The sequence below is a fragment of the Mycetomoellerius zeteki genome, unplaced genomic scaffold, assembly GCF_001594055.1.
Source record: "Mycetomoellerius zeteki isolate Tzet28-1 unplaced genomic scaffold, Tzet1.0 scaffold223, whole genome shotgun sequence".
Taxonomy (NCBI): Eukaryota; Metazoa; Arthropoda; class Insecta; order Hymenoptera; family Formicidae; genus Mycetomoellerius; species Mycetomoellerius zeteki.
The window spans coordinates 1792729-1817749 of NW_017257198.1; the positions used below are offsets into that span (position 1 = coordinate 1792729).

The window sequence follows — 25021 nt, forward strand, 5'->3', positions numbered from 1 at the left end:
AAGCAAAAATGAAGGGAATTAAATGATCTTTCCAATAGCACCTTCGATTATACGATCGGACTTTATTTATGCCTTATAGAGAGCAAAAATTGCAAATATGTAGGTCCGATTTAGACCACTCTCCCCTACTGTATGTGCATTAAACAACAAACGGGGTTGTTCGTTGTTTTATGAAATCTGGCTTCTACGAATCCCTTGTCGCGAAAGACGAATGAGCCCCTACACATTTATCTGGCATTTCGCGGCTCCGCCGTGGCATTTGAGCGGCCGCGTCTACCGCATTTCTGAGCGCGGCCAGGTGTGGTAGCACCTTTCATAATTCCGCCGAGCCTTCGGCATTATCGGATAATTCTTTTCTACCCTCGCATTTTTTCCTCCTTCCACGATCCGTCTTCACCCCCGCGTCTCTTCAGTAATTCGATCCCTGTCCCGGCTTTGCTTCCTTCTACGCTTCTGCGCTACCGTCTCTCAATATCTCGCTCGACCGCGGTTACTTTTAAGAGGAATTTGCATAATGGCGTAGTGTGAAAATCCGTTTTCTCCGCGGGGACGATCGCGATAGTCTCAGGGAAGTAAGGTAATTTCGCATGGAAAAAGGCGGGTTGAACTAGTAACGAGGGAAACTGCGTTGCGCAAGCTGCCACATGTAAGTGCGATGGAAAGAATGCCAGAAATATCGGACGTTCTATGGAAAATTCTGCTGTGAGATTAACGTCAAATTACTAACTGTTCGACGAGACAGCGATATGGTCGCAACGAGTTCGATGTCCGATGTTATTTCGATACCGAAAGATAAGAAATTATATGTCACGTGTCACATGTCGATTTTTCAATGTGTCAAGTAAACGTAGACGCGATATGTACTCTCGAGTATGGACAGCGTGTAAATCAGGAAAATGTACGGCGAGTTAAAATCTCGAATTACGAATCTAATGAGACGAGACACAGCAATTTGCAATTCTCGCGTTTTCGAGTGTAACAATGAAATGTAAATATTAACTATAAATACATAACGCATTTTCCTTTTGTAAAAGAAAAGGAGAAGAGAGGAGAGATAAGATAAGAAGAGGAAAGGAAAGGGACGAGGAAAGGGGAGAAGGATAAGAAAGGGCTAGAAATCGCGAATTGAAGGAAGGTAAGATCGTACAAAAGTAGCGAAGCGAAGAATTCTCTCGGGGCAGCGTCAGGGACCGGATAAAAGAAAAACGAAGAAGGGGGAAAAAGGGGTCAGGGAGGCAAGTTACTGCTTGCGAGCCTTGGATGAGAGTCGGGAAGACTCTAGAAAGGGTCGCGGAGAACAGAAAAGGATGAAGGAGATGGGGAAGGAGGTGATTCGGCCAGCGGAGGCGACGGCCCACCAGGTTGTTTCTGATTCGTAATTAGAGATGAGTGAGGCCAGGAAAAGGCCGGAGAATACATTTCTCTCCAAGCGAGTAATAGCTAACGGCACAGTGCAGACCAACCGGAAGAATAACTGACTTCCCATTTTTCCCCCATTTTTCTCTTCATTTTTTTCTTTTTTCCCCTCCTCCTCTTTCCTCTCGTCTATCTTTATTTCTCTCTTCTGTATCTACTTCGCTTGAGCCGTCGACTAATCGGCACTCATCCCTTTGCACTCGTCTCCGTTTTCTCGGCATATCCTCTCTCAGAGGGAGAGGGATTCTTCCGTACCAACCTTCCTGCAACGGGGTAACGACAGATTCTCGTCATCCCAAGCCCTTGATTGTGCATTGACCTCTCGAGGCTACCGATGGCGAGAGAACCCTTCCCTTTTTATCCCGTATCATTGCGAGAGCGAAGGTCTCCATGCTACAGTTTTCTCGAGATATTAGAATCTGGTACAATATATATATGGGGAGAGTGAAGGAACTGCAAGCACTAAGGAAAAAGTTAAATAAAACCAACGATTATTTATCAACTGTATAAGAAGCTTTTATTCGAAAGAATATTTCAATTATTTGAACTATAATAATTAACGTTCATATATAGTATTAATATAAACTAAAATTTTTAATAAAAGTAAAATTCTTGTCACACGCACGCACAGGTAATACCGAACGGTTTTTGTTTAAAGTTATGATTTATATTAATACTATATGAATGTTAATTATAGTAATTTAAAGTCAAATAGCCTTTGAATAAAGACTTCTATAATATAAAAATTAAAAACGATAATAAATAGTTGTTGATTTTATATATATTTAATATTTTTCTTAGATGTTCAGAATTATCCTACTTTCCTTTATTCTCAAAAACATCGAAAATATGTAATTGTATTTATCTTAAACAGTCTATGATTACATATTGTAGTATGAAACTGATAGTATATCGGACTATCGCTGGGTGCGAGAAATGCGAGATTATCACTACTCTAATATATACTGCTAATAATATCGTTCACGTTCACCTCCTGTTCGCAATTCTCTCACGCTCTCTTATCCACTGTAATATTATATTTTAAAGAGTAATTTCAAATATAACTAGTTATTTAGAAAGAATTAAATGATTTATGAACGCGGAGATTTATTAACGTTAGTATCAAAATTTGTGCGCTGTTTGCTTCAAAATGAAGCAAAAACATTAACAGTTATAAACAAATTACTGATTCTTATAAATATTAAATGTATTTAAACTGGCAAATATAGCTTCTATAGAAAATCTTCATATTGATTCGCTTTCAATCTTAAACAGTGAAATATCTTGTCTAATTTCAGATTCAGCAACGGGCGTGATGACGACCGTGACGCTTCTACTAATTGCCCTGGTGGTAACGATAATTCGATAAGCAAGATCCGAAAAGAAAAAGAAAGCGAACGACGACCTCGTTGTTGATATCGGTGGTGGTCTCCCTAATTAACGGATTCAATTAAAGAGAAAATAAAAAGAAGAAAAATTAGAACTTAAACGAAAAACAGACTCGTACACAATACACGTATATGCGCACACACAACACACACACATACGCGCGCGCACGCAATTACAAAAGATGACACAAAGACTGACTGGAGTAGATAGCGTCCGTATTAAATGACGGAGAGTAATTTACGCGTGCCAAGTTAGTGTAGCAACGAAAGTCCACGAGTGGCCAAGAATTTAAGGGACATGAATCCTCATCGATCTTTTCTTCATCGATTGTGCGTTGTATGGCCCGGAGATGAGGGGGGGGTGAGTCACGCACCGAGAGATGGAACAACGAGAACGAGAGGAAAGAGGAGGGTATTAACAAAGTGCAACGACTATCGCTTTCAGTGTAATATATTGTATAACGCCGTAACAATGACTTCAAACCAACAAATACCAGTGATCTCGTCTCCGCGAGAGAGTGCGACCCGGAACGTGTGTGAGAGTGAGTCGTTACGTTTTTTAAACTACACTATGTGGGAGTATTTCAGTCGCACGCAACTAAATGACATTTCTGGAATATCAAAACGAAATCGTTCGAGCTTAATACTGAATTAAAGTTTCACCGAGCCAACTAGTTTTCCAACATTTTTGAACTTATATCCCCCTGCCGAAATAGTTTTCTTCTCTCGTTTGTACGATCGATGCGTGAGGGTTCTCAATTTCGTCAATAACATAGGAATGCTTGCGTTCGGAGATTCGTCACGACGATATGTGTCCCGAGGAGACTCATGGGTGTTAGTCACGCTTCGAGCAAAGTTAATTCTCCATCAACATCAGGTTCTATCCGCATACGTAGTCACGGCTCGACTGTATGTATCCCTTAAGTATCGGCTATTTCTTTGTTTTTTCTTCTTTAATTTATATAAAATGTATAAAATGCGTGTATATATTATTATCTCCAGCATCAATTTTACTTTTTTACTTCGCGGTGAACTTTCTCGTTCTGCCAAGTACTTTTTAAATTTTCCAATTCTTTCCACCTCCTATCCTTACCTCCTTACGTACGAAATCATGGAACCCATCTGGATACTTGAGATTAAAACGTCAGATTCGGTACGGGAGAGTTGTTCTCATCTGGAGAGGCAGTCGGAGAAAGTACGAACAGAGCGCGGGAGAGGGAAGGAAAGAAAAAGAAGAAAATGGAAAATTTGCAAAGAAAGAAATGGAGATATATCGTAACAAGTTGAACACTATCAGTTGTATACGAATCAATCCGGTATTGCTCTGAGAATGCCGCAATCCTCTTTTTACATTATATACAGGCACATGTTCTTCCTTTATTTAATTACTCTCTAAATCTGAATCAGTGGATAGTCACTAATTACCCAGTGGCATACTTGGCACTGATAATTAGTGAAGTTCAACTAAAAAAGAAAGAATATTTGAGCATTATTTGACTACTGATATTTGCACGTTAATTTCAATCTTCCAATACCATATTCATTGAATTTAACAACTAAAACAAGATTAGTTAGATCACATAATAAAGATTAGCTAGGTTAGGAATCTCACATTTAATTCACTGATTATCAGTGGCATACTTGGCACTGAGATCAGTGATTATCTACTGATTCAGATTTAGAGAGTATAATTCCAATTACCTGCTTGCGCGCAATCATACAGAATCAGAAAAGTGGAAAGTCATTTAAATTTATTTTCTTCTTGATACTGTACCTCAAAATAATTTAATAACTCTCTTACATGTCGAGACCCGTCTTGAATGGAAAATATTTATCGAATATGCCGAATATACCCCTTATTCTGTGAAATAATAACCAGTTCTAAATCTTGATAAACTGTTGTAAAATCCATTTTCTCTCGAAATAGAATGTGTGTAGATCAAATTATATGTATATTTTATTTATGTGACTGTAAAAGAAAATTTTCGTATTTTATTATATATGTACGTTATCTAGCGAAACATGTTTGTGATGATGTACGAAAAAAACAATTTATTTTGATGTAAGCGCGATTTGCGTTTCTCGCTTTTGACATCATGATCCTGAGGACGGCAACTGTGATCAGAAGCCTTATATATAAGCATATATTATTGAAACTCTTTTGTGACCTATTATCTTTTATTACTTCTTAACGTTAAAGATAAGCGATTTATACAAACAGAAAGAAATGTGTACTCTAAGATCGGTGTTTATATTCGATTCTTATATTTAATACTGTCTTAAATAATCTTTTAAGATATCATCAACCAATCATAAAATCGTATCAGTATCTTAAGATATTACTTAGATAGTTTAAAATAAGTATCGACTATGAATACCGCCTTAGTAACTTTCCATACGTATATACGCACATCGATACTACACATAGCGAAACATCGACGTGTGTACGTTTCGTAATCAAACTGAATCGGCACCAAAAATTTTCCGGCTGAGTGTCCATTTGATAGAATCAACAGGAAATAATTGCAAGGTAAATTACATATTTGCTATAAATATCAAACCCACTTTTCACGCTGTTGCGTCGGGCGATCGATTTATTTACGTATTAATTGATCAAATTGGGATTTATTCGTAGGCGGTCGTGAGAGAGGCTGGCTCGGCCGTACCGGGTTTTAAGCGGACTTCTAACTACTTAGGAATATCCATTATTCAGCGTACATCTTGTTTAAAGCAACAGGTTCGAGAGAGTCCCTGCACTCGGCGCGCAAAGGAGTTAATGCCCGCCATGGATTAAAGAAGGGAACGGGTCGACTTAGGGATTACGCAGACTTACTCTGATGAGGTCTGTAATCGTATCATTCGCGAGACTAGTGATCTTAAAAGTCATAAGCATTTAACATGAGGGGATCATGCGCCTTTAGAACATCGCAACGTTTGCAATCTGTAGAGATTACTTCGACGAATTCAAATCCCAATCTGGTCAAAGCTACGATTGTTTCTCAACTTATCGATTAAAATATATTTATTGCGTGCATTTACGCATGAACGAATACTGATATTTCTGATTAAAAAGCATTTTTATAGATATATTATAAACAATTTGTTTGATAAAAGTAAAATTGCGGAAAAAAGCAATCAAACACAATATATTGCATAGCAATATATAGATTGTACTCGGCGATATACGTCGATAGCCTTTAAATAAAGTTTTAGACCAATATTATTACTTGCCATCAAAATGATGCACAAGTGTTTTTGAATTTTTCTTTATATTAATGTTAACTGTTACTGAAATTTTCAAATTACAGTTTAATCTAATTATACAAAATTTTATCAATTTTATATAATTTTGAGTAAGAAAGATAAATACGAACACTTTGCAATTCTTTCACAAACTCAAAGATAATTGAATTCGTTTGTTATTTTGGTACAGTGAATATTTATTTCACATAACTAATAGGCACGACTAATTAACCCTCTGCCGGCAATGTTGGTCTTAAAGGCATAGTCAGTTTTTTTGATTGCGAATTCTGGTGGATAAATTTAAATCTGTAAAAAATAATTAAAATATAATTCAACTTCTATGATAGTAAAAATTTGTTGTTAAAGCTTTTACAAAAATGTAAGAATTTTTTCATATTTTTATATAGTTCGACATAATATAAAAATCTGGAGTTCGAAGACTCAGATTGCAGACGAAGGGTGAAAATTTCACATTGCCGATGAAGGATTAAATAATGCTTAAAAATTTTGTTACGTAATGGATTGAGCTAGTTACAAGCGCACTATATTTTACAATCTTTTGTAAAACAAAAATATAGAACAATCATTCGAACATCTTGAATAAATTTATCCATTAAAAATCCAGAACTATTATGCAACAAAGTAAAGATGTTCTTTTCAGGCTTTATTTAAAAACTCTAAAGCTATCACCTATTGAGAACCAATCACTGCCCGCAAGTAGAATCCACATTGTACATGTGTATGTACGTGTATGTATACGCGTGTATGTGATTACATGTAAAACGACAGTGACTTCTTGCTTGTAACACCCATGCGTAATGCCATTTTCCGTTAGCATTGTAGTAGCGATAGAATTCATTTTCGATTCTTTTGACTCTTAACTTAAATAGATTCTATAAATTTAGAATAAAAACCCACTATCGGACTCACGAATCACATGCGGAATCAATGAAATTGAGAGACAGTAGATTAGTCAAAGATAAAAAAAAAGAAATAGTACGAAAAGAAATAATTCGAAAGTTACCTCTAAACTTACTACAATCAAAGGATTTTAATGAAATCTGTGAATGGCTAAGGGAAAATGGTGACGTGGATTATTCAAATTATCGGTCTAAGAATGCTCGAACTCGTCATTGGCGAACCCTGTAAATAGAAGTATACCAGTGATAAGAATTGCACGTAGAATAAGCTTTGCAACCAGCGATGGTAATGTACGGCATTTTACGTACACCAGCATCATTAATCCATTTTTCCGTTTCGTGAATTTTCGCTTTTAAGTTTTTTCGTACTTTCGCCATCGTTTCTCACGCGCGGAGAAACGCGCAAGAAGGGTAAATCTTAGCGAGAGATATTTTGACCGTAGCCTCTAAAGTAATAAAAAAAAGCGGATCGACGTGAAAAAGAAATGTGAAAGAAATTCGCCGTCTTAGCGTTGTAAGTGCGTGATGAGACCGTATTAAATCGCAAAGGTATATATGTATACATAACGCAAATTATAAATATGAAAATACAAATATATAAATATATAAATATACGAATTACGGGGGACTATATTGGGTATACATATATAAATATATATATGTTATATAATATATATATTATTATAATATTTATGCTTTGCGACGTTGATTTGAATGTTGTTATTTACAAGAAAACCAAAGAAGCGAGACATTCTTATGAATATGCTCGACATATGTAATAAAAGAACGGGTTACGTAAGAACTCTATGTGAATCGCGATTATCTCTTCCTCATCTTCCTTCGATTCTTAATCCTTTCTCTAATTGACATAAGCAGAAGTAGTTTTATCAAATATTTTTTATAAATGAAAAATATCAAATATCTTATCATTTTTTAATGTATCTTTCATTTGTTGTATCCGATGTAGCACAATAAATGAAAGATAAATAAATAGTGCGATGAAAGAACAAAGAACAAATCTTTGTAATTTTTGGTTGCGTTCAGCAAAAAGCAACTTTGCAATCGTTATAAAATTCTTGAATATGATTGATTTATACATTTAGAGAAATTAAGAGCAAGACCAACCACACATATTAAAAGGTTTTACAACAGTTACAAAGTTGCTTTTTCTACTAAACGCAGCCAGTCATTCTTAAATTAATTGAGATTCGCACGTTATTAACAATTGATAATTAATAATTTACTTATCGTTCAAATTTTACTTTCCAATTCTGGTTAAGTACTCAGCAGCCAACCACAAGTTACAACGCAGCGGATTACGGGGAACTCCGCAAACGTTTCATCCCCCAACGCATGATTCTGTTTGCCGTGGGTAAGCTAAATAGAAAATCCAGGGGGTGAGGGGAGGGGCATCTCTAGCGAGGTGTTGAGGAAAAGGTAACTGGGTGCTCGTAACATTCGGGTCGCGTGGTGGAGTCGCATGAATCCGCGAAGTGAGACGCTATCTACCATCGACGGATTAAATCAGGCCGACTATGTGTTTATGCGGCAGAGCTGTATAGGAGGATGGCATGAAAGTTCAACAACGTCGGATACGTCAGTAGAGCGAAGCTCTGATAGTAGATACACGCCGCTCTGTATAACGAGGATCGGTGGGCGTGTGGGGAATGTGTCAACCTTTGCGCAATATTTCGCCGTTTATTGTCGCGAATGTTGTAACAAGCCGCGACTCACCGGTCGGCATACTAACCAGAGGATTAATTACGCGTGCAGCCCAAGGCGGCTTGTGAAATCATTTTACGCATAACACGGCGTTCCCCCCGCTGACAAGTTACTATCAGTTTATAAGCCCGTAAGCTCGCCCGGTGGTCGCTAATTAAAACCACGCCATTCCGTCCGAATTGGGACAGGACGGCGGCGAAGTTTAGCGGCGCTTAATCGGCACCGTTCGTTTCGTTCGGCTTCAACGTTCTGAAATCCTTGCCTCATGCCATGTATTTCCTTTCTACGTTCATCATTCTGTCGTGGTTACATACATCATAGACAGTGTTTGCGGAAATATTGATTCCAAATGTAAATGTCCGAATAGTTGTCATTTTAATGTAAAAGCTTCACATATTATTATTATCAAAATGCAAATGATTCTCTCGGCAATTGTTGTATGTATTTTTTTAATGTTGAGACAAGCTGACAATTTTATTATCTTACACAACCATTTAACTCGAGAGTACGATTACCGGATTTTTTAATGATTATCTGAAATGTTTTACACATCAATTATAATTACTATTATTAACATATTATGTATTATTAATTGTTTTCTAACTTATTAAGAATTATTTAGAATTTGCGAAAATTATGGATTTAATCACAATTTTCTAAAAAAATAAGTAGAAATTAAACACACACACACACACACACACACACACACACACACACACACATTGCATATTAAACGAAATAAGCGTTAAGTAGCTTATGATGACAGTATTTCTAATAAATAAAGATTTTAATTAATATAACGTTTTTTATTGCGAGTTTTTGATGGAATTCCGTATTTAAAGGTATTATTCGTAAAGAATAATTATAAAAAAAATGTTAAACGATGTTCATATAAAACAATATTTTACAACTCACATTTTTTCGCCACTGGAGTATAAAAATACTTCATGAGGTGATTATTTTAGTGTTAAGCATTATTTAAAAATAATATTAAGTTTTGATTTCTGTTGACTATAAAAAATATTATAAAGATGATATTATCTGCATACACATATGATAGTTTTGCAAAATAGATTAATCGTTATATTGCTCGCTACAACGAGATGAAGTTGCAAAAGTCTCTAAGATATTCAGAGGGCGAACTTGTCACGGTTGAGAAGAAAAAAGAGAGAAAGACATTCTGAAATCTTGATGAGCTGAGTTGCCGGCAAGTAGGCATTGCATCAGATTATGAATTAAATTCACTCTCAATTCGCGCACGCACTCTCTCATTCTCTCTTTCTGTAGTCTCTTTTACGTTATTTCATAATAGGTACGATCCATGGCGAGCAGCCGCCTCGCCAGGCATTTTCGTCGGCTATTCATTCGAGCTTCTCTTTCCCCCAATGGCCTGCTTCTCTTTCGTTCAGCCGCATTATTAGGGTGTTCTTTTCCTCTCGAGGGAATCGCCGGAAAGTACTTGCTGTATCACGAAATGAATAAATATGAATTAACTTGGCAAATTTTAATTAATTTCCTAAGAAAACCATACCTTGTTATCAATGTATAATCGTACAACGATATATTTTTGTTTTTGTTAAATGCAATAGTATTATATAAAATTTTTATTGCACCTCTATTCACGGCTTTAATTACATTAATTAAGAAATTAAATATCAAAAAAGAGAAGGTTTAGTTTTTTAATTATTTTATTATATTATCAAGAAAATGAAAAATTATTTATTTGCGTAAAACTTAGTCTTGTTAATTAATCTTAAAGATGGATGAGTTATAGATTTCTCTGATAAAAGCTAACCGACGAAAGAACAGAAAAGGTGAAAGGGCAGGGTGCACAAGACACGAAGTTACTGGATGCCACGTACGATGAAATGATCGATATAATCGTGTTCCCTCAGCGAAGATTCGTTATCTCGATTATAGCAGAGGGAAGGAAAATGTCTTTACCGTGGAAAGATCGAAGGAAAATGACTGAAAGTTTCATATATTCTGCTATATTTAATATCAAAAGAAATTAGCGCACCATTCCATACGGTTAGTCTACTTATTTTCCGGAACAACGAATGAATTATTCCCAATGAAGTAGTAATGACGCTGAGTGAGCAAGAGTGCCCTAATGTGGAAAAATCTTCCTAAATATCTTGCAGAAAATAACAGACGAGAGACAGCAACTCGTAATTTAATACCTACTACAGTATTTAATATTAGATTAGGTATGTTTTAATATATTAATATTTAATTATTCGTAGACATTTAATATAATTTTAATAGAAACGTTAATTTAATAAAATGTTTTCTCATTGTCTATTAATACATCATTTACAAATTAGAAGAGAGAAGCAAAATGTATATACACTACCATTTAAAAGTTCAAGAATACTTGCGATTTTCTTGCATCTTTCTCATAAAAAGTTAAATTTAAAAAATGAAAAAAATTTTTTAATGAATGTAAATTGAGAACATTATAATAAATTTTTTCTTTTTTTTATTCTATGAACTCTTTAATTTTATACTTTCTTCTTTAAGTTAAAAGCATTTTGTAAAAATGAGTTTTTATTAAAAAAGTTCAATATCATTGCACCAATTTATCTAAAATACCATTTTAAAATATACTATAAAAGAAGCCTTATACTTTTTCGTTAAAATATTTTTTCGTTAATTTTTGTCCGATGATGTTTCATCGAGCCACAGCGCTTCAGAGTAAAATAAAAATATTGAAAAATTTTTAATTCTGTAATAAGAACAAAATATCATAGAAATGAAACTATAAAAAGAAATTTTTACAGCTCTCCTCTTTAAAATGCATTTTTGAAAATTTCTCCATAATTTTTTTTCACTGAGACACTTAATTTTTCATGAGATACGAAAAAATTGCAAGCGTTTCCGAATTTATGAGAAACGGTAGTGTATGTATTAAATACATATAAAAAAATCTACAAGTGTTTATAAAATAATTGGCATAAAAAAATGTTTAAGACAAAAATCATTACACTTATTTATGTATAAAATTATAATATAAATAATTTTAAAAACAATTATAACATTTTTTTTAAATCCAACTGTAAAAAATAATGGCAAATGTATCTTATTATATCTATACTTTATTTCTTAAATGTTTTTAACAACAAATTATATAGATTATCTAGAAAAGACATTATAAAATAAATGAATATTTAATTAGCACATAATATTTCAAAGAAGAATTGTCCATCCTGTATGACAAAATTATTATTAATACCATAAGTAAATTTGTTTTTTTTTTTTCTAAATACCACAACTGAGACAATAACATGACGGCTTGTTTGTCATCTTACAATTAGTGAATATCCTTGATATGATTACTGAAGTGCCAGTCAATGGTTCGTAGCTCTATGATTGTAACGTTGAATATACATATAACGAACGATATATTAAATAACAGGGGTGCCATTAGTGTGATGACTGGCAAATAGCTACGTCACATCAGTGGAGGATGTATTCACGATTGAAAACGGCAGTGATGCATTCACAGAAGCATTTCGAAGGAAGCAATGACGCAAATACGAAATACCATATCGATACACAACTCGAAATATGACACAAGGCAAACCGAACGAAAAGCCCCGGTTCTCGAGCGGCACGTATCACGCATATTCGGCACGGAAGCCTCGATAGGATGGATTCTTAGTACGAGCCGCGTGGAAGTCCGGGAATCCGCAATCCGTTTACGAATTTCGAACGGCAAGGTAATGGCTCGTGCGTAGTCGCGCGGTTAGAAATTACAATTCGAATTCCATTGCCGTAGCCGACGACGCGACGGGGCGAATAAGAGAGACGGTGAGAGGGAGAGAGCTGGACAGGGGAAGTCGCGGAAAGGGGAAGAGGTACGGATATTGGAGTAAGGTAGGATACGGCGTCAGTAAACGGATGGAGAAGCGGAGAAGTAAACGGGGCTACCTCGTCCTGGCAGTTGACCCGCGTGCGAACGGATATAACCGGTTTTCGACCTGTTCGGCAGCATTCTGGAATTGTAATCGCAGTTCCATTCGACCAGGGATGTTCTACGCACGTCGTAGTCACCCCCTCAACCTCTATCCCTGTCTCCGCGAGCGGTTACGATGCGGTCGGATTCCATTTTAATTACTTACCTTCGATCCGTGTCGCCCTGTGCCCCGGCGCCTTGCGTTGTGTCGCGTCGCGTCGCGTCGCGTCGCGTCGCATCGCGTCGCGTTCAGCGTGATGTGCTCTCTCGTGATGTATTACTCTTTAGATAACGACACGTAATATCTCTTGAATTAATGCAGCCTTTAATTGTAAAAACGAAAGGACGGCATGTATTTACGCTGAAAAAATATTCTTTTTTTTTTAGTTAAATTCTATAGTAATGAAAATATATAATAAGATTTTTTCATTTTTTGTTTCATTTTAAGCGGTATTTGATTTTAAATTGATAATTTAAAATGAAACACTGCTATCGCAGTACAATTTTGAAAAATCGCGAAGAAATAATATTCCTCTCTTCGATGTTTTTACTAAATAACAATTCTGATTTTTAAAATAAAAAAGCTATTGAAGATTGATGATGAGTTATCTCGTATGTATACAGCGAGAAACCAATCTGTATGAAAATGTTGTTTATTCTCATGGTTTTGAGTATTCATATTTGATCCTTAACTCTTTCTATTTGTTGAATCTTTTTTTTTTCATAAAAATTGTTTAAAAATGTCTTATGTTAAATAGGATTAATGGAAGATAAAAATGATACATTTCTCTCTTTTAACAGCAAAAGTATCAAATTATGATATTCAGATTAATTTTCAGATGTAAAACGGAAACGGAGGAAATGATGAAAAGCTTTCATGCACAGACTGTAACGCTAATTGAAGTTATGTATCATATATGGTGCACCACCAGGTAAAAGAGTTGATAAGCTGGCGCTTTTTTAAATTTCCTCGGACTTGACGTTACGCTTGATCTTCATAGTGGATGAAAACCGGCATATTCTCGCGAGTCGGAATGAAAATTGCAGAGCTATGATGCCGAAATAGCCACTATTTGTATACGTGACGTAGATTCCGTCCACAAAGTGAGAAAATGAGAAAATACTTGGGAAGATACCCACGCCCGCATAAAATTGTGTCCATATACGCCTGGAAAGAGAAACGATACTGTAATCAAACTCGGTGAATTTTTGAAGGGCTGTTCTACTTGCACCATTATTCCACTTGGATATCTCGAAGAGAGGTAGGTCGCAATGTATGCGCTATGTACATACATGTCCTAATTTAGAGCGCGTAAAAATTCGAGAGATACGATTGAAGGAGCCACGTGAATAATAATACACCTCGAAATTTTTTAAAATGTAACTTCGCGTATTCTTGATATCAAATAATGCTATATATATCATGTGCGATTTATGATTGTACAAGTAATCACGATGATAAGATTTATAATGATGTAAAGTTATTTGCAATTATATTGTTCTTTATCTTTTCTAGAATATGAAGACACATATTGCAATTATAATCTAACATAATGCTGGGCATTATTATGTAAAAAGTTTGAGCAACATATAATGAAGAGAGTGAGATACAGTGAAAACGCATCTCGAAAATAAAGTTCATAATCATGAAGGAATGTTTGTCAAATTATTAAAATATGACTTATATATTATCAAATATATACATATATTATCATAACGTATATTGATTATATCATAAAGCGAAAATCTCTCAACCGAGCTAGGAATAATCGGACGATTCGTAAAAATCTAATCCTTTTGTGATATAAAACATGCACCCGTACCTACATGATATACAAACAGTACATATATCTTTAGATCACATTTAAATAAATCGTAAAGATTTTATGCGAAATTTTACTTTGTCAATTTTTTAAATAAAAAATTAAGATTATAAGAAATAATTGAGAGTACATCTGTAATATAATAGCTGGAATGAGATAGAGTCAGAAATTCTTAAAAGTTCTAGTGTAATTAAAAAATAATATGAATTTTCTCGGGCACACAATTGAAATAGAATTTATCAGAGATAAATGTCTAACGAATAACTTAAAAATCATTTTAAGGCTCTAATGAATATAAATTCAAATATATAGACAAGAGCTATTCGAGACTAAAAATGAGTATTTTTGATCTAATGAATAATATCAGTATTAATCATCCGAAAACAAGATCGAATGTGTAATATGAGCCGAACATTATGCATGTACATTTATATCAAACATTATTCACAGTCATGAGAATTTTTGTAAAATTTTATTGTTATTTTATAATCTATGCTTTTTCAACACTGAGGATGATCATATTAAAGGTCAAAACATCTGTTTTATTATTCTTGTCTTTGATTATTTAATACTGATATATACATCAGTAGAATACTTAGCTCGGGTCAAATAGCCCTTGTTTATTTATTAGTTGGATAAACGTCTATTTGAATTTGAAGTATTCAGACGGAAAGTTACATGCGGGAGACGATGAGAAGCGCGTAGAAGCTATAAAAGTTAATTCTCTGCGATATACATACATTAACGTAGTTACGATATACAATGTAATCATAAAAAAATTATTTCTTTTGTTACATAAAACGTGCGAAAACTCACAATCGTAATTCTGAATTTAATCAGTTCTAAGTTCTCCAACTCTCTTCAGAATTTTGAGGTAAAGACTTAAAAAAGACGCTTTAATGACTTGTCTTGTTAGACGTATATTAATATAAAGAAAATTACTGATATAATATACTTGATACTGTTATAGCAATTATCGCTAATTATTACACAAACAGATTTATTAAGAATATTTGTTAAGAATATATATATATTAATTTTGTTTGTTAAAAATAATTTTGCAAGTTTCTATCATTATTATGGAAAATTCTATTTTATTTTAGAGGCAAATTGAATTTGTTTTAGTAGCAAATTCGAATTTCTATTTCTATAGATTTACTCAACGAGATTTCTTAATAAAAATTGATTATAATAATGAAGTTCAATTATTTTTATGTTGTATTTAATGGAAAATTAAAATAATTTTGCTGTGACAATATAAGATCTTTTCTTTCTGAGTATGTTTCGTTCTAAAGAGAGGGACACTTTCAAATCACTTATGTGTGAGTGCAGCTCTATTTTTTTCTCGCTACATTTCTCGTTACATTTCTCGTTTTTATCTTTCAGCTTTTTAGTCTCTTGAGTCAGTCGTACGTCTGCAGAGTCTTATATAAGGAACTCGTCGTATTGTAGAAGTGCAACAGTCAATTTGTTGCAACCGAGTAGTCATATTACGTTGGAAAAAGTTCAAGTTCCTCTTTTAAATCTTTGCCGTTAATGCTGCAACCATAACTATTAACAACGGGTTTTTACGAAGAATAAATTATTATAGATATTATTAAGTTCTGAATATTACGAAAGTAAAAATTTTATCGCACGTAAGTATGTAAAATATAAATCAAATATTATCCTAAATAAAGCGAATAATGTTTTATGCGTACCTTATAATACACACACACACACACACACACACACACACACACACACACACACACACACACACACACACACACACACACACACATAGATACACATTACACACACAATATACGCATATTCTTACCATATTATTTTTTAAGGATTTCAAATTAATTTAAGAATATCTGTGTGTTATTAAAACATAATGAAAATAAATGAGATTATTTTATATAAAGATATTACTACATAACAATAATTATTAAAATTAAAGAAATAACAAAAAGATTAGTCAACGTCAGTACTCCATCTATATAATGCTCCAATTTTTATTTTTAGTAAAAATAAGATCACTTTCATAAGTAAATAGCAAATGGAATAAAGAGATTAAGATTTTTGGACTCAATACTAAAGTTGTTGGCTAAATTGTTGGAGCATATTAATTTTTGATGATAAAGCAGAATTGGATAAAAGACATATAAATTTACTTTCTTTAGAACTCTAAAATGATCTTTTTAAAAAAATAGAGTACTTCACATTATTACTAACTATAAAGCATTAATTAAAAATTGTCGACTTCATTATCTATACAAAAGAGATATAACATTATTGCTTTACAGTTTCGATCGTTACAATTATTTGCATTTAAGAAAATCCCATTGTAGGCACGTATTCATCCATTTATTCGGTATTCATATTCATATACTTATTCGGACATTCGCGTAGTTCATCAGTATTAAACTTACAAAGAAAGTTAGCCACGGTTCGGTCCGAAACTACTTTATACTTTTCCTCATTCGCTTTTAAACTCCTTACACGATAAGTTCTTCTAATGAGAGGTGATATATTTTAAATTCATTGAATTTAAGTTCGATTCTTTTTATTCTTTCGAACATTATACGCTTAAAAAGTTGTCCGAAGGATTATTACGTTGTCGCTGCCAGTAGTGACCTCAATTGTAAATTAAGTGTCGCTAGTAAGTTGTCGCTACTAATAATGTGGATTTCATTTTCTTGTAACAATTCATATTTATGCAAGATTCAAATATTTCTACAAAGAATCTTTATGAAATTACAATTTAAACATTCTCTTCTTTCTCTCCGATTATCGAAAGATTTGTGAGAATTAACTAAGACATAAGTAACAAATAAAAGTCGTACATTATTTAACATAGAGAAACCATTAAGATTTGCAAATAATTATTCGTTCTGTTTTCACCGAATAAATTTAATCTGCGAATAACTCTTTTCTTAGAATGAATTGCTCGAGTTCTCAGTCTCAAAGCCAAGAAAATCTCTTTCGTCGAATCATAATCCGGTCTCGAGACAATAACAATTTTATCATAGATAACACTATTCTGGGATACCGTAAATGTCTCGACAAATTTAAGCATCATAATTATATAGTTAAATTAGTTTATTATCGAACAAACTTATACATATAATTTTATGTCTTTCCAATTAATATGTACACAAAGCTAGATAATAAACTAATCTAATAAACGTTCTTGATATTGAAGACACATTTAATCTCTCATAACGATAGCGTACGATTAGAGCTTGTTATCTCATACGATTATACTTTGTCTCACATTTTCTAATGCTGAATATATATAGGATATATATACGACTTTTTTATTTACTTTAGTTATATGTAGATTTACCTCTTGAAATATTGATATGCATTTATAAATCACTCTATGTACAGGGTGTCTCTAAACAAGTGCTGTTTGAAATAACTGCTAAACAGTAGGATATACGAAAAAAGAGTAAACACATTTTCTTTATTACTTTTTATGTAAAGTCTGGTAATTTTAACAAAGAACATGTTATTTTCTGAATTTTTTAAGATATTGTGTTGTATTAAAATTATCTTATATTAAAAAATATATATATTTTAGTACCATGAAAGCATAAAGAAAACGAATAACATTTTTATCGAAATGACTTTATAAAAAATAATAAAGAAAATCTACATTTACGCTTTTTCTACTATTATTTTAGTAGTTATTCCAAATGGCATTTATCTAGAGACACCCTGCGTATATTTTTATAAATGTCATATGTAAAGACTACCTCGTTGCAAGTCCAAGTGAAGATTATTATACATATTACGCATTAATATAAATTACATTATAATTTTAATTAAAAATTTTGTAATTACAGAGTAGAGAATAAATCTCCGATGTTATTGTAGAGATTGTAGGTGAGTAAGGTGAGAGAAAGAGAGGGACTTTGATTAATTGGCAGTTCGTATATGATTTTAGAAAAATATTTATACAAATGTAAAAATATCATTCTTCTGCTTGTATTCCTTACTATTTTTTCTTAGGAAATGAAATATATACATTTTATCTAACTGTGTCAAGTATCTGTATTTGATTTGAATTCGTGGTTTATCTCCTAATCGTTACAGATATAGATATTGGTTTATATAACAACTATACTCGTATCATTACTAAAAAGATCTTTTTGTTATGTTTTGTGAAATTTAATAAAAATTTAATTGTTTATAAACGAATAAGATGCTTCGAAAAATGTTTAGCACGCACATACAAATCTATATATGGAAACTACAATAATAAATAGTAAACATTCGTGCAAAAAGTATAGGTCAATAGGAATTACTGTATTATTTGATACATAATGTTTATAATACATTTCAAAATCCATATCGTCAGTTTAAATAAAATCGTCGTCCAGTGATGTTCTCATTTTTACAATTTAATATTAAGATTATCGAAAATATAACGTAAGTGTCAAGAATTATTTTTATTATAGACATTTCATCACAAATATCTGAGATTGATTTACGCCGTTCAATTTAGAAGATGGCAAAATTTCATCGTCTCCCAAGCATTGTGTTAATATTTAACTCCTGCTTATTAACATCAAAAACTTTTATAATGTCTGAGACTATAAAGCAGCAAGATGATGTAGTGGATGATCATTTGACGTTACGATTAGTCAGCACGGTAGTGATTAAAAATCACACTTCATAAGAAATATATATATTTATAATATATATTTCCTTAAATGTATTCAAAATTAACACAATTAAAATGTAAAATTTTCAGGTGTTTAGACACGGCGATCGTACAATGGACAAGCAAATGAATCGTGAATCTTATCCAAACGATCCATATAATGGTCGTAGTTTCTACCCAGTTAGCGACGGAGACTTAACTAATGTAAGATCTGATTTACATTTTCAGTATAGATATATTACACCGTTTTATTAATTTTTTTATCATTAAAATAGTTTTATCGTAACGCATCATGTATCCGATAAACATTACGACTAACATCGTAACAATTACATCAATATTATAATTTCCTACTCAACAATATAAATGTAATATAACACACGTTGTACATAATAGCTATATTATTGAATAGAAAATTATAATACTGATGTTATGTTACTGTTAGTTGATGTTTATTGGACGTTTATTTGATAAAGTAATCTTCAAAAATTATATTCAGATCATCTTATACTTGTTGTACATTTTTTTAATTATGGCAGATTTTTTACCAATTTGTAGTTAATTTTTTCATAGCGAAGGTATTAAGAGAAATTACAATTTCATATAACTTTACAATTTTTAACATCATATGCTATATATATATATATATAATTAAGTCCCAAATTAAAATTCCATTTGGACTCCATTCGAAACTGTTTTAGAAACGTTTTATTATTTATTTGAGTTCAGTTTTACAAAAATTCATTCTTTTTTAATTATACTTAATTCGAAAATTATAAATGTCTTGAAAGTATCGTTAAAAAATGTTCTTAAAAAATCCCTTGTCCGAAATATGATGCGCGAAAAGTGAGACGTTCTATATACATAAATTAGTATTAATGCATGCATTGCATCTTCTGCTCTTCGTAAAGCTTTTCGTAGTGTATCATAGCGAATATACTGCCACATAAGTAAGTGCGTCTGCGACATAACGAAAAGATCAACATTTTTCTCATTTCTTCGTTTTTGCGTGGAATACATTGCTCCTTTATTTTTAAGTTTGCGCCACTTTCTTACAAGAAATATTAATAGTATGGTCGCAGTTTCTTCTACTTCTTCTTTATCTTTATTAACAACATTTAAGATTGGCAAGAAAAGAGCGTACGAATTTGGGCTGCTGTTAAGAAAAAAATACAACAAGTTTCTCGGGGATTTGTATTATCCACCGAATGTCTACGCACGTAGCACGTGGGTACCTCGAACCAAGATGACCCTACAATTAGTCCTTGCGGCGCTTTATCCGCCTGTCGAAGTTCAAAAGTGGAACTCGAAGCTTTCTTGGCAACCAGTAGATATGATATATTTTCCATTGGATGAAGATTATCTGCTGTTTTCAATTAGATGCCCTATGTAAGCAAACCTCTTTTCTTCGATCAATATTAATATTAATAGTTATACGTCAAATGATTAGCAATAAAGTTTCGGTTATGTCTCATTCACAAGAATATTTCAAATGGAGTCGATTATTTTTGTTCTTTGCAAGCATGAAGCAATTAAATAATTAATGCAATTAATATATTGTGTACAAAAATATCTTTTTGTATATACTTTATAGATGTGTCAACGATTCTTAAGATTTGATAAAAAATACACTATATTTTGAAGAAAATATGTAGAGGAAAAGGTGGTGTTATGGCACCCAAGTTACATTTTATACAATAACTTGATTAATAATCAATATTTAAATTTAAAACTTGATAATTACATTCATTAAAATGTTGTTGAATCTATTCTGAACTCAAAGTTACGAAATATTTATTATTTAGGACATTTTATTAATAAAAATATGGTGACATTGCATAATGACTCGAAGAAAAACATGGGTGGTAATGTGGCCTTCTATAAAAATAGCCTTAAAAAATTAGTTTTGCTTAGAAAACAGTATTTGATCACAAAATTAACATAAAAGTAATACATTTCAGAATGTATGCAAATAAATGTATGTACATACATTCACATAACTTCTGCATATAAGATGCTCAGTACTAAAAATCTCAGTACTAAAAATATTGTTTTGATGTAAAAACCTCAAAAAAGAGGTCGTGAGTAATCAATACCCACAGAGGACCACATATAGCAAAGTGCTATGCTATTGTTTAAATTTGCATAACTCAAAATATATACAGTCAAATAAAATGTTAAATAGCAAACACATATAAAAATATATATATTCGCGTGATAATACGCTCAAATTTAAGAAAAATGAGGAAGTAGGTATAATTAAATGCTAAAATGTACCTCAGAAACGTTTCGAAATAAAGTAAAAATGCGTTATAATAAGTGCTGGCTATTGAGTATTGGTATATTAGCGTCATGGTGTAACGGCGAGCTACTGAACAAATAATTTCATAAGTAATCATTAGGATTCGCTATATAATATCGGAGATATTAAGGGAGGCCACAATATATACACTGGCCATAATACCACCTTCTCCTCCACGTAATGTAAATAATATAACACATAAATAAATCACAAATTATCATAATTATTACATACCCAAACAGATCACGATAATGTCAAAATGAAATTAAAATGAACCGTGACTGTGATCGAAAAGTAACTTTTAATAATCATTTTAAAGCCATTTTTACATCATTTTGATGACTTTTTGTTCTGCTTGGATAAATTATATATTTCTTGTTTAAATTATTATTCGACAATAATATTAAAAATTTCTTCTTATGTGTGTCTGTCTTTACTAGATACAACGATATTTACAAAAATGTGCTACAAAATGCAGAAGTGAAAAAGAAAATAGAACAGTTTGACGATTTGATGGAGATAACGTCAAATTATACAGGAACTAATATTACAAATCTCCTGGGCCTTACTCGTTTGTATAGTATTTTACATGCAGAATCATCTATGGGATTAGATTTACCTAAATGGACGCAAGACATATTTCCGAATGGCCAACTTTTGAATGCGACTCTCTTATTCTTTGACCTACTTAGTTACGATCAACTAAATAATCTTAATGGAGGCATGTTTAAATAAAAATTATATATGTACGAGGGTAGTTTGAAAAGTTCTCGGCCTGACACAGAAATAACGTCATAAATATCAAACTGCTATAATTTTAGACAAGTTTGATCCTTCACAGCGCTACTGTTAAAATTTCAGATAGATGCGTTCATTAGTTTCTTTGTTTTAATCGTGCAATGCTGGGTTCAGATTCCTACTCGAGTGTCATTCCATCCTTGTTTTTATTGAACGTTAAACAAGAATACCCGGGGAGCATCCGGGTGGGAATCCGAACACGCCCTAAAGCAACCAACGTTTGGTTCCATTATAGCAATATATTCGCTTAAATTTCTTCAATTATAGAAATGTGAGCGGGTGCACTGTCATGAAAAGAATCAAAAGTTGATTACTTTACATGACCGAAATAAAGAAACTAATGAACACATCTATCCGAAATTTTAACAGTAATCCTGTGAAGGATCAAACTTGTCTAAAATTATAGCAGTTTGATATTTGTAGCGTTATTTCTGTGTCAGGCTTTTCGAACTACCCTCGTAATATTATTTATAAGTAATCTAATTATTTATAAGTCATCTAATTATCAAATTATTAAAAAATAATGCTAGATTGTATTAAGAAGTCTGAAGAAGGAGCTTAATTATTAAAAAGCCAAGTCTTCAATTAATTGTAGCATTATCAATTAACTTTTTATATATTCCTATAAAATATTCCTATATAATATTCAATCTTTTGCAGGTGTATTATTAAATAGATTAATTGACGACATGAATAAAGTGATCAAAGGAACTCTAAATCGCAAAATTAATCTCTTTTCCGCACATGACATGAATGTGTCTGGATTGCTACTTGCTCTAAATATTTCCAAACGTCATTTTCCAGAGTTTACGAGCAGCGTTATTATAGAATTACACGAAAGAGATGAGAAGTATTTTGTCAAAGTAAGTATGTCATTTCTATCTGCTAGTGACAACGCAAATAATATTTGTCACTTGACTAATTAATAACCAATGGATAATGTTTACTTCTTACAGATAATATATTACTTAGGTATTCCATCGAAAATGTTAGAAGTTAGCATTCCCGGCTGTGAAGTATTATGTCCATACGATAAATTTATCGAATTAACTAAGAATACAACTAAGACATTTAAACAATCGTGCAATTATCCAGAGAATCAGAAAGTAGACAAATCTCGTACTTTCACACCATTTAATGATAGTATTTGAAAATGAATAGAACACGCTTTCAAATAAAACTTTAAAGTTTTTTATAAAAATTTACAAAATTAAGTAGCCACAGTAATCTCTTTTTTTCACAAAACATCTATTATTCTCTTATCGGAAATAGAATTAAAATCAATCGAGGTTATTGAATAAAAGATAAGAAATTTCTAACCTCATCATTGGCAATTCAGTTTTATTTAAATGAACATAACGAAATAGTTAATCAGGAAAGAAATTTTGTAATCTCATTTTACAATATCTTCAAATTTATGGTACATACAATAGCGTCTCTCGTGTAATATAATAAAATCGGCGCGCTAGCTGGTTTTATTACATTTCCCTCATTATATCCAGTATCGTACCGCCGAAAACTAGATGCCCATACGATCGTGGAAAGTTAAGTTCGTTAAGTATGCTCAGAGCCGTGTCTTATCGAAGACACGGAGCTCAGATCCTCCGCCTATCGTGCCGTAGCATAACAATTACCCTATTATTTCGCACACACTGCCGCGGCGATTCGTCGGGCCTATACACCGCACATTTCCGTTCCACGATATACTCTCAACTTCCATTAAGGCTAAATCTTTTCGGTCGTCGCGTAAGCAGATATCAACGCTGAAGTTTAATTTGCCCTTCTACGTTATTACCGTTTATGTCAAGCGCCGATGAACTTTATTTTGATTTGATATTTTTATAAAAGAAGACGATCTTTTATAAAAAAGAGGAAAATATTGTTATTAGAATATAGATACATTACTTTTATAATATTTTATAGATATACTTTTTTATAAGTATGTATTACTTTTGTACGTATTACATATTATAATTATACAATATAACATAATTATATATGATATACATATTCTGTGCGCGATATAAAATGAGATTCAAAATATTCTTTATGTGTTTTTTGTTGTGTTGTTTATCAACACAGTTTTATTATATTACCTGTTGTATACAACATGATTATTGTAAATCTAAATCTGATAAATAAAAACACATTGACCTATCTGTTCTTATATTTACAAGTTATGAAAACTGCTTCTACAAAGAAAAATCGTACCGAGAGTTTAGAAAATTTTTGTAAGAGATATAGAAACGATGCCAAACAAGAGTTTATCGTATACTGAGTTAGTCGCCGCGTTCTTTCAATTTTAAAAATCATTGCCGAAACTTGTCGCCGGAAAAGAATAGGAGGTTTCAGCTATTCTAAAGACAAAGTTCATCTTTCTTTTTCCCTTTTCTTTCGTGCCGGGCCATCCTTTTCTGTTACCCCTTTTTCTCCTGTAATCCCACTCTCGCTCCGTCGGGATAAACTCTTGAAATTTCCGAGAGTTGCCCGGATGAGAAGAACCAGTTCCGCACTCCTAATTCTGCGGAATTAAACTCGCGAAATCGTTCTAATTGCGGATACAGAGCATCGGGATACTTGCATCGAACGAGGTGCATTGTACTTTTAACGATGTAATACTACGATTGAATTAATCACCGTTCAATTTCCCCAACACAGCTGTTAAATTATTTTTATTCTAAAGGTCGTGATTATTATAACGTTAATTTACAACTGCTGGAAAATATATTACTTTGTCGAATACGTCCTGCATAATGCACCAGAATACAAATCTTCCTTAATAAACTCTAAT

General features: G+C 32.6%; 2 protein-coding genes and 1 long non-coding RNA gene across 3 annotated transcripts in view; 2 read left to right on the plus strand and 1 right to left on the minus strand.

The window, feature by feature from the left end:
• LOC108723170 (protein CEPU-1) overlaps positions 1 to 4162 on the plus strand; it is a 191592-nt gene extending 187430 nt beyond the window's left edge. Inside the window, exon 11 of the mRNA XM_018448713.1 lies at positions 2715 to 4162. Within this exon, the coding sequence (XP_018304215.1) occupies positions 2715 to 2785 (71 nt within the window). The 3' untranslated portion in view covers positions 2786 to 4162. The remainder of the gene's footprint in view (positions 1 to 2714) is intronic.
• Positions 4163 to 7876: 3714 nt separating this feature from the next.
• On the minus strand, positions 7877 to 22312 carry LOC108723111 (uncharacterized). Its single transcript, XR_001936628.1, has 3 exons — positions 22240 to 22312; positions 18179 to 18181; positions 7877 to 7889 (listed from the first exon to the last, which is right to left on the minus strand). It is a non-coding gene; the product is annotated as an uncharacterized lncRNA (long non-coding RNA).
• Positions 16070 to 23388, plus strand: LOC108723110 (venom acid phosphatase Acph-1). Its single transcript, XM_018448605.1, has 7 exons — positions 16070 to 16107; positions 18925 to 19118; positions 19221 to 19334; positions 20254 to 20519; positions 21873 to 22153; positions 22891 to 23093; positions 23187 to 23388. Exons 2-7 carry the CDS (start codon positions 18975 to 18977, stop codon positions 23379 to 23381), a joined length of 1203 nt encoding a protein of 400 aa, XP_018304107.1. The 5' UTR covers positions 16070 to 16107; positions 18925 to 18974; the 3' UTR covers positions 23382 to 23388.
• The last annotated feature ends 1633 nt before the right edge of the window (positions 23389 to 25021 follow it).

What these genes read in the sequence shown, in the direction of transcription:
- LOC108723110 (XM_018448605.1), top strand. Translation starts at nt 18,975, where the DNA reads ATGGCAAAATTTCATCGTCTCCCAAGCATTGTGTTAATATTTAACTCC. An exon ending in ACTAAATAATCTTAATGGAG is followed by an intron (nt 22,154 to 22,890) that starts GCATGTTTAAAT and finishes AATCTTTTGCAG; the next exon opens with GTGTATTATTAAATAGATTA. An exon ending in ATGAGAAGTATTTTGTCAAA is followed by an intron (nt 23,094 to 23,186) that starts GTAAGTATGTCA and finishes TACTTCTTACAG; the next exon opens with ATAATATATTACTTAGGTAT.